General features: G+C 37.9%; 1 protein-coding gene across 1 annotated transcript; it reads right to left on the bottom strand.

Moving 5' to 3' along the window:
• Nucleotides 1-2,486: 2,486 nt before the first annotated feature.
• Nucleotides 2,487-3,426, bottom strand: LOC124461929. The gene is made up of 2 exons (XM_047013334.1): nucleotides 2,826-3,426; nucleotides 2,487-2,743 (listed from the first exon to the last, which is right to left on the bottom strand). Exons 1-2 carry the CDS (start codon nucleotides 3,187-3,189, stop codon nucleotides 2,604-2,606), a joined length of 504 nt encoding a protein of 167 aa, XP_046869290.1. The 5' UTR covers nucleotides 3,190-3,426; the 3' UTR covers nucleotides 2,487-2,603.
• Nucleotides 3,427-10,715: the final 7,289 nt, after the last annotated feature.

The following is a 10,715-nucleotide window of genomic DNA, read 5'->3' as shown; positions in this document are numbered from 1 at the left end:
TGCTTCATCTTCATTTGTGACGCAGTCAATAGATTGGAATGAATGCATTGTTCCGATGATCTTATTTGAATTATGTAGTTCAGGTCATCTATGTACATCTTTATTCTTAGCCGCTAAAATTTCTCGCTCACTCATTCATTATTTTTTGTAGTTAGAAATAATATTTGAATATACATTGTTGATAAGTTCGTCTTTTGATGAAACAATATTACAGAAATTATTTGGAAATGATATTAATCCGCTCGATTCATCGACAGGTACTTGACCATTATCGATAGTCAGCAATTGCTCCAAGAAATCTTCAGCAGATGTATCATAGCATTAAGCAATGTAACTCTCATGTGTGTTGTCAGCTGCAGTTTCTTCACATAGCGCCATAGATTTGACGATTTGAGGCAAGCGTTTATTTCATCGGCAGCCGTAGATCTTGGAATTACTGGCAGTATTTGGCGGAAATCGCCACACAGTAAAATCATTGCTCCTCCAAAACATCTCGAGTCATTGCGTAAATCTTTTAATGTTCGGTTAAGTGCTTCTAATGCACGTTTATGCTCCTCCAAAACATCTCGAGTCATTGCGTAAATCTTTTAATGTTCGGTTAAGTGCTTCTAATGCACGTTTATGCGCCATTGTGCATTCGTCCCAGATGATGATTTTCGATGCCGCTAAAACTTTGGCCATTGCTTAGTGCTTTGCATTATTACACGTTGGTTCTTCAATAGTTTGAAGATTTAAAGGTAATTTGAATGCTGAATGAGCCGTACGGCATCCTTCTAGCAATGTGGCTGCTATTCCAAAAAAAGGAACTGCAACCGCTATGTTGCGAACAGTTGCTAAAACTAATGACGAAAGGAATGTCTTGCCAGTTCCACCAGGGGCATCTAGGAAATATAAACCACCATTTTCATCAGCGAGTGCCTTCATTAAAGTATCATAAACTTCCCTTTGTTGGTAATTCGACAGGGGTACATTCCTTTGAACTACTAAATCTAATTCCTGGTGATCATATTCACGTTCTCAAAATCTCTCAACTGACACGACTTTTATGTGAAATATCTTCTGACATACTATCCTTGTATTTGTGCCACAGGTTACATGGGTTTGATGGAAAACATGTCGAAATTATTATAGCGAATAATGTGCGTATCTGACTTGAAGATGCAGAGATAATGGCTTCAGCGATTGTCGTATCCCAATGCGTATCGTTTTCTAATAAGTTAAATTCTTCACATGCAGCACGATATGTTGGGAACATTGCAGTCCTTGGTAGATGAGTTGTCTGGCCCAGTCATTTAGTTAACTGAACAACGAGGATCCGGGTTCGAATCCCAGGCTAGTGTATAAATGTAGTTTTCGTCTAAGCCGAAGGCCTTAGTTGCCAGTGCTTGTAAAATATAGTTATGTTGATAGTTTATAACTATACCCTATACTTTAATAATAATAATAATGTTGGGAACATTACACCATTAACAGTTCTTAGTGTCTCAAATGAAGTTGGCCCACGCACATTTACCAGCAACAACCGCAAATAAAAACATTCATCATTCTTTGGATGAACTGTATACATACGACCAAGAGCATCAGTTGAACGCACATCTGGATACCCAGGAACCGCATCACCTTGCTTCCGTCTTTGAAAATTCTTGGATGAAGCATTCCAAGTATAATAACGTGACATCTCCGAGTAAAGCAATGTTCGTGCAAACTGATCGCTTGGCCAGATTGCAAAAAAACAGGTCATTGTAGTTGCTGGATGTGTTTCAGCACGTTGCGTAGCATTCGAAGCCGCGAAATATACTCGTTGACCATTCTCCAGATGCACCGCCAAATGCATAACAGCAGCATGACGTTCGTGAATTGGAAATGCGAATATTCGCCAAATCGATTCAGTTCATTACAGTTGACATAACGACCAACTTGATAGTGTGAAATTTCATCGTTGGTATTTGAGGATTGCAATCTAAAAACCGTCATATCACTGCCATTCGTGACATATTTGCAAATATATTTTATGAACTTAACTGAATCGCAATATTCAACGTTGCAATGTGTCTTGAACGTTTTAGAAATAAGTGGCGAATATGGAAAGTCCAACTGTTGTCGACAACGAAATCCATTCGTTTCACTTTCGTTGTGACAGTTCGATCGTTGTCATCTGGTGATCGACGCTGATACAGCGGATACCCATCGTTGCCAGTAACAGTCTCCGCCGTTAATTCCATGAATTAAGTCCATGAATCATATTAGTAGTAACAACATCAAGTAGGTCTGGATCGACTTCATGATCAGGAATCTCACCACATATGATATCATCTCAAATGGTCAGGCTCAATTCTTTCCACTAACCAAATAAGAATGTGCACGTGCGGCAGTCCACGCTTTTGCCATTCGATTGAATACATCCAGCATCGAGTATATCCAAGACGCATTGTTTAACAATAAAGTTCATCAGGGACCGAATTTTTCGCCTAATATACGTGCTGTGATGTCGTGTCTATCATTTGATGTTTATACGGGAAGCAGCAATTGAGTAATTTCTAACCATTTTGGATTACAGGTAAAAGTAATAAAGAGATCTGGCCGGCCGTAATGACGAACATATGTCATTGCATCTTGTGCATATTCATGCATATGACGTGGGCTACCAATGTACGTCGCAGCAAATAGTTGTCAGCATTTTGACGAATCATCAAACGATATGCATAATAATTCATTGAGCTAACTTTCTTTGCAGTTTCTTCACCTGAAATTAAAAATTTGATAATTAACCATTTCAAAGACAAATAATACAGACATTAACCATTATTAAGATACTGATACTTTACCATTCAATGAATTTATCAATTTAATATTAAAATAATATCCATCTTCTCCTTGCCAAAACATTAGTGGGTATTGCAATGCGTCATATGATCGATGAGTTTCAGATATTTGTTGTAGTTGCCCAGTATCGCGACGTGTAAGCACAATATCGCGTTTTTCCAATTGTTCACCAACAATCAGGATAGCAACTTCGTCTACTGTTGGAGCATTAAATGTGCGTTCGTGTGTTCCAGATGGTCGTTTATCTGCTTTGATGACAACTTTATAGTCATCATTTGCAATGCGCTCTAAAGCACTCTTAAACAACCTGATCAACGCATGATGTTCATGAAGCAGAACTAGGCGTCGATCAAGTTGTTCTTTCATGTTGCCCCTGAAATATATTTGAAAAAATTTATTCTATTCTATTCTATTTTATTCGTGTTAGTTACACCACTTATAACTCGAGATCTGCTGAACCAATCTTCGTGGTTATTGATCCCTTCGGATTTGTTTCCTCCCGAATAGCAGAATACATCTTAAAAACAATAAATATTTGTCGGAAAACCCCTTAAAACAGCCAATTTTTTTCGCGTTACAAATGTTTTCTAACAGTCAATTTAAATAAAGTCAACTGTTGTTTTAATGTCATTGTAGTGCTCTGTAATATAGAATGTGAAAACTAAAGGAAAAATTCGAATATTGTGTTTTGTGTAGTAACATAATAGAAATTCGAATATCGTGTTTTGTGCAGTTTTTAGTAACCCATATTATCAAACCAAACCAATTAGCAATCTAATCATTATGCCATTATGTCCTAGATTATCCGATGAACAAGGAGAAATTATACGAGAAGAGCGCCGCTTTAGTATTCAACGAGGAAGGGCATTAATTCGTGCTTCTCAAACACAAGAGCACAGAGGACAGCCTATGAAACGGCTAGGTTAGAAACGAGGAATCGTCGGGCCTATCGTACAGATGAGCATAGGAATAATCTTCAAAGTGCAAGAAGAAATGGTTCAAGAATAGATTTGAGTCGGGCAGACTTTCTATATGATTGCACCATCGACTACAGCTTGCATCGATTAGTTTGTTTACTGGTAAAACAACTGGTTTGTGCCGCCTTAGTGGTAAAGTAAAATTGTTATTATTGGTCCCGCCAACAGTGTCATTGTGTTTCCTACTTTATGGCGAAATACTAGAAATATGACATTTTCTAGCGAACATTTCAAAATACAATGTCTGCTTCCAAGTGACTTCATTTGGGGCTGAAATTATCGAAGAACATGTTATAATCCAACATTTAAGGTAATTTACGTTAAAAAAAAATTGTTTGTAAGATACAAGATCTGCAGTTGTGATCAGAGCAGATAAAAGACTTGCTAGAACACATGAACGCACATTTAATGATCCAACAATGGATGAAGTGGAAATGTTTATTGTTGGTGACGTTCATATGACGCGTTTCAATACCCGCTGATGTTCTGGCAAGGTGACGATGAATTTAACTTTAATATCAAAATGAAAAATTTATTGAACGTATTAGGTGTTCTAAAATACAATTTTTACCAAATTTGTTTTAGGTTAGGAAACTAAAAAGAAGGTTAGGTCGATGAAATAATAAGCATACCGTTTGCTGATTCGTAAAAATTTTGACAATTATTACTTCAACAATATTGCGTTGAGATGTCGAAACAATACGTAGCGCCTTAATTTTATTCGGGTGAATCAAGGTAAATTGCGTTTAGAAGTGTATATTCAATGTTGGTCGAATGACTATTTTACCGGCGAAATACACAGGTATTTTAAACTCCTTGAATCTGCAGGGTTAATGCTTAGAAATTTAAACCAACCAAAACTGTGCATTGGAAAGCGTTTGTTGATAAGAAAACTGATAATCAATACTTAAAGAAAAATTTAAAGATGAGGAAAATCGTATTCCAAGGATCCCGATTCCTCTTTTCTTCGCCATGACGATCAACAAATCACAGGACCAATCCTTGACTAGTTGTGGCCTTAATCTAAAAAATTCATGTTTTCACCAAAAAACAAATAACGTCGTTTACAAAGGTGCTAAAATGAAAATTTCGTACTATTCAAATATAAATGAAAACAAATTTTTTTTTTCATCTGTAAATCCCAAACGAAATGTTAAGAAATATTAAAAGCAGTCAGGTGACGAAACGAGGTTCGCCGGGTTTGCTAGTGTACTATAAAAATAACACTGGACTACTTGTCGTGCGACTCAGTTGATAGTACAAAGGTACGAGGAGGCTACATGAAAATGAGTGGCATGAGTGGGAAAAATGGCTAAAAGGTCTTTTACATTATATCTTGACGCGGAAGATATCACATCAATACCCAAGAAAAGAGAAAGCTTTTACATTTGGATGGCCCACAACTGCAAGAGATAATTTACAACATTCCCGAAGCGTTAGTTGAGTATGATGCTCAAGGCGAGACATTCAACAGATATGTAATTCGACTGAGACAACAACTTGCAAAGTGTTCAAGGCACAACAAAGGCAGAAATTAAAGATATTTGTCTTGCCGATAAAATAATTGACTCATGGGCTTCAAATGACTTGAAGAAAAGATTCTTAGAGAAAGAGCAAAAGCTGAGTGATCTAATAATATGCTGGGTGAAGCGGTAAGCGACAGCGTCAACAAAATTTTCGCAAGAAAAACGTTTCGGGCGAAATCCACCTAAGGCTTGCACCAGATGTGGGCTTGAGGATCATGATGCTAATAATGGAAAATGTCCAGCGCAGGATAAAGTTTGCAAACGCTGCAATTTGCTTGGTCATTTTGCCAGGCAATGTAGAACTCGGACTCAAAGAGGTCTTCGACACGGAGGATACTCCAAACCAAAGAGGCGCAAGGTATATGCAAATGTTCAAAGTGTGGAGATCAAGTGAAAAGCGATGATGATGAGGACAAAGAGTTGGAGTGTTTTAGAATTGATGGTTCGGCAAGAAATGATGACAACATTAGATGTTACATTGGAGGAGTGTCAATCGGAATGATTATTGATTCAGGATCGCCTGCGAATTTATTATGTGAGAAGCATTGGAAAATGTTGTGTAATAGCAACGCTGTTATGTGGAATATGAGATCCCAGACGACTGACAGATTTAAAGCATACGCGACTGAAGATCCGATCAGGGTTCTTAAAGTTTTTGAAGCACCAATAAGTGTGAAAACGAACCAAGAAATGATTGCTACATTTTACGTAATAGAAAAGGGTAGTCAATCCTTCTGGGGAAGAAAACGGCAATTCAACTCAAAGTCCTGACGTTAGGGTTAGATGTTTGCCGTACTGAGACTTCATTGCCGTTTTCAAAAATAAAAGGCAGATTGATAAAATTTGCCATTGATTCAGCGTAAAACCAGTGCACCAACCTATGAGACGTGTCCCAGTGGCATTTGAAGATAAAGTGGCAGATAAGATAAAAGACGCTTGCGATCGTGACATAATAGAACCAGTAAGGGGTCCGAGTGCATGGATCTCGCCGGTGGTAATTGCGTTCAAGGAAAGCGGCGAAATAAGGCTATGCGTTGATATGAGGATGGCAAACAGGGCTATCCAACGGGAAAATTATCCACTACCAACCTTTGAAACTTTTATGACAAAAACCAGGGGTGCGAAATGGTTTTCGAGACTGGATCTCAAGGATGCCTATCATCAGCTTGAACTTCATGAATCTAGCCGGGAAATAACAACTTTCGTGACACAGCAAGGGCTGTTTGATATAAACGTCTTCTTTTGGCGTAAATTCGGCACCAGAGATTTTTCAACGTGGTGATTGCGGAGATCTTGGCACCATTCAAAATGCACATATAACTATTTGGACGATGTAGTAATTTTTGGAAGAACTGAAGCTGATAAGCGATAAAGCGTTACAAGAAGTGTTGAATCTGTTTGAGATCAATTGTGTTCTGTTAAACAAAGATAAATGCGCGTATAAGGCAAAAGAGCTTAAATTTCTGGGACATATCTTATCGAGGCACGGCATTGCGGCAGATCCAGAGAAGGTAAAATTGATTTTGGATTTTCGACCACCTGAAACAAAGGAGGAACTGAGAAGCTTTCTGGGACTGGTTACATACGTTGGAAAATTCATCGCCGATTTGTCGCATATTGCAGAGCCATTAAGAGTACTACTTAATATCAATAGCAAATTCGTGTGGTCGAGCGAACAAGAAAAAGCGTTTGTTAACTTGAAAAATCGACTAGCTCGTATCCCGGAACTTTCATATTTTGATCCAAATAGACGAACGCAGATAATTGCAGACGCAAGTCCGGTGGCACTTGGCGATTCAAGGTTACGTATCGCCCTGGAAAGGAGAACATTTCCAACTCAATATCAAGACTTTGTAAGGCTCAGTCATGCGATTCTTTCGATAAAGGACACCAAAAGCAATTGCTATACCAAAAATAGCAAAAAATATCAAAGAAGCTAACATCGGCTATGACGAAGTTTATATACCCTTGCAGTCCTTGGTAATAATAATTTTACATGTTCAAAATTTGTTTTCTGCAACTCAATTTATCAATATACAAACAAAACAATTTTACTCCCTATTTTACAATTTGTTCTTCTTCCCATATTCCCAAGGCAAAGCAACGCACGCATATACATACAGTTCATGTAGCGTTGCGTCTGTGTGTGTTATTGTATTGTATTGTATTAAAGTATAGGATATAGTTGTAAACTATCAACCTAACTATATTTTACAAGCACTGGCAACTAAGGCCTTCGGCTTAGACGAAAACTACATCCATACACTAGCCTGTGATTCGAACCTGTAATGGTTAGCGGACGTTGACGATACTATGCGCAGTACGTTCAAGTGGCCCCTACGACACCAGGACAAAGCCTGTTACGCGCGAGCCCAAGCAGATAACTGCCCACCTCCCACCCGACCGACCGAGGGGTGCAGCCGTATAACGCTCGGCACGAATCGCGTGGACAAAATTCACAATAGAAAAGACAGACAAACAATAATACTATAGCTATCTATTAACTAAATGGGATAGGATAGATGTTTTAAGCATATTAATAGAAAACTCTGAGCCGATTACAGGGATAGAAGATTGTAATCAGAGCAGAGGACCCTAAAAGGTTCATGGATAGCATAGTTAGAAGAACAACGACTAAGGGATAAAGGTATTAAAGGATGTCTACTCCGTCTACATGGTACCGACAGATTCACCTGAGCTAATAACTCTAGGAGCTTGTGCATAAAAATGACACCAAGCATAATTCTACGGTTAGTTAGGGACGGAAGGTTAATCAAGAGAAGTCTACTAGAATACGAAGGCAAATTGACATTGCGATCCCAGCTTAAGCCACGAAGAGCAAATAGCAAGAACTGCTTTGGAACGGATTCTAGTCTAATCTGGTGCGACTCATATTGAGGTGACCAAATGCAAGATCCATACTCTAAAATAGGACGGACAAGCGAAGTAAAAAGAACTTTAGTTGTATAGGGGTCATCAAATTCTTTTGACCATCTTTTATGAAACCCAGGACACTCATGGCCTTTGCGACCGTGGTGGATATATGGGTGTTAAAATTTAACTTATGGTCCAAAAGTACGCCCAAATCATTCATATTATTTAGACGTCCTAAAGGGCTGTTGTTTAGAAAATAAGTGACCAGTTGAGGAGAGTTACGAAAAAAAGTCATTACCTTACATTTGGTAGTGTTAAGATTTAAGTAAGATCAGCTTGTAGCCGACTAAATGAATCTGTATCTTTATAAGTAAGACAAAGCTTGACATCGTCAGCATACATAAGCACACGCGAATGAACAATGACTGATGGAATATCGTTAATAAATAGTGTGAAGAGCAGAGGGCCAAGATGACTACCTTGAGGTACACCAGAAGTCACAGAAATGGAAATGGAAAAAGAAGACTTAAAAAGTACCTTCTGTTTTCTATTTGTTAAATATTCTCGAACCCAAGAAAGGAAAGGGGTGGAAACCCAATGTCGCTCAGCTTAGAAAGTAATAGGGTATGATTAACTGAATCAAAGGCTTTGCTGAAGTCAGTGTATATGACATCAGTTTGTTTACCATTTTTGAACCCCTTGATAATTATTGATGTAAATTCTAAAAGGTTAGTGGTTGTAGATCTACGTTTCACAAACCCATGTTGGGATGGCGAAATAATAGAGCTGCAAAAATGTTGCGCTTGAGAAGTTATAATTTTCTCAAAAGCTTTCGGAATAGCGGACAATTTTAGATACCCCTATAGTTAGAGGCTTCGGACTTTTTGCCATTTTTATGCAGAGGAATAATATACGACTCCTTCCAAATAGATGGAAAAGAGGAAGATTCTACAGACAATAGAAACAATTTTAAAATGGGTTTACATAATGCGTTTGCACAGAACCTGAGTATACATCCAGGAATACCGTCTGGCCCCGGAGAATAAACAGGTTTAACTAATTTAAGTTCGGTAAGAATAGAACTTTCATCAATCACTGGATTGAAAATGCAATTAGCCTTTTTTAAATGATAAGGATACGGACTTGCTCGATATTCCGTTGAGGAATAAGTTGTTTTGAAAAAACTCGCAAACATATCGGCAATTGCCTGATCAGTGCTCGCTTTTTTATTTTGAAAAGACAAAAAAGATGGGTACACAGAGGTCTTACGTTTAGAATTAACAAATTATAAAATTGTTTAGGGTCAGAAGAAAACTGAAGCTTACACCGCTGAAGATAATTCTTATAGCATTGTATATTAAGCATCATGAATTTTGAACGAGCGACTGTATACAGAGCATAATCTGATGAACGACGTGTTTTTTGGAACTTCTTATAATATCGTGTCTTCACATTTTTCAAATTGGATAGCTCGCGAGAGAACCAGGGAGGTTTGTTAAGCCGCTCCAGCCTACCAAGAGGCACACAAATATCAAAGAGTGAATTCAGAGTATCATAGAAAAAACGAACAGCCGAGTTCATATCACTACAATTGTACAGATAAGACCAATCGGTAGTAGCAATGTTTTCATTAAGGCTGGCAAAGTCAGTCTTACGAAAGCACCTAGTTAGTGGTAACTCATTTGAACCAAGTAATGGTGAAAGCAAGGGCAAATCAATTTTTAAATTTAATGTAGTATGAAATTTGTCTTCTGGAAGAACAAATGGTTCGATCCTAGAAACCTCACAATAAGAAGAATCCAATACAAAAATAAGATCTAACGATTTTCCATTAGAATTTAAGACAGGATTGACTTGGGATAAAGATAAGCCTAGAAGGCCATCAATAAAGTCATGTGACAAAGAGGGCAGCAACGTGGTAGATTCATCTGTTAGTAACCATGCTAAAGCGGGTAAATTAAAATCACCTACAACTATGAGCATGTCTTGACTCGAAACTAAAGAGGAGACAAACTGAATTGCCTCTAAATGATTTAAATATACCACCATGTCTGACAATGGTGGAATATAGGAACAAGTAATGAAAGCATTAAAAGATTTAAAATTTACTTTAACACCGACAAACTCAACTCCTGGGTACTAGAAAATTGAATCATTTCAGATGATAAAGCAGCATCCACAGCTATCAGAACGCCACCACCTATGCGAGAAATCCGGTCACGTCTGAAAATAGAAAAGTTTGTGGAAAAAACCGATGCATCAGCAATATCAGGTTTTAGCCACGTCTCTGTGAAAGGTAGAATGTTATGCTCAAAAGAAAGACTATGTAGATAGTCTTTAGATTAGGAAGTTTAGATTTCAGTCCTCTAACGTTCTGGTAACCCAGGTTAAAGCACGAAGCTAGTTTTTTGACACACCAGCAGATGCTGATGTGGCAGGAATAGTATTAGTTGTTGTTGTAGGCAAGCGAATCGGTTGCCGATTTTTCTTTTTTACAGTATATTCCTTAACTATA

This window comes from Drosophila willistoni, unplaced genomic scaffold (assembly GCF_018902025.1).
Source record: "Drosophila willistoni isolate 14030-0811.24 unplaced genomic scaffold, UCI_dwil_1.1 Seg748, whole genome shotgun sequence".
NCBI lineage: Eukaryota > Metazoa > Arthropoda > Insecta > Diptera > Drosophilidae > Drosophila > Drosophila willistoni.
Note: the sequence above shows the minus strand (reverse complement) of the source record. Positions and strands in the feature narration are given on the sequence as shown.

Bases quoted from the DNA above. Each gene is read 5' to 3' on its own strand.
- LOC124461929 (XM_047013334.1), bottom strand. From the start codon at position 3,189: ATGAAAGAACAACTTGATCGACGCCTAGTTCTGCTTCATGAACATCAT. The intron at 2,744-2,825 runs GTAAAGTATCAG...TTTTAATTTCAG, and splicing joins ATTGATAAATTCATTGAATG to GTGAAGAAACTGCAAAGAAA.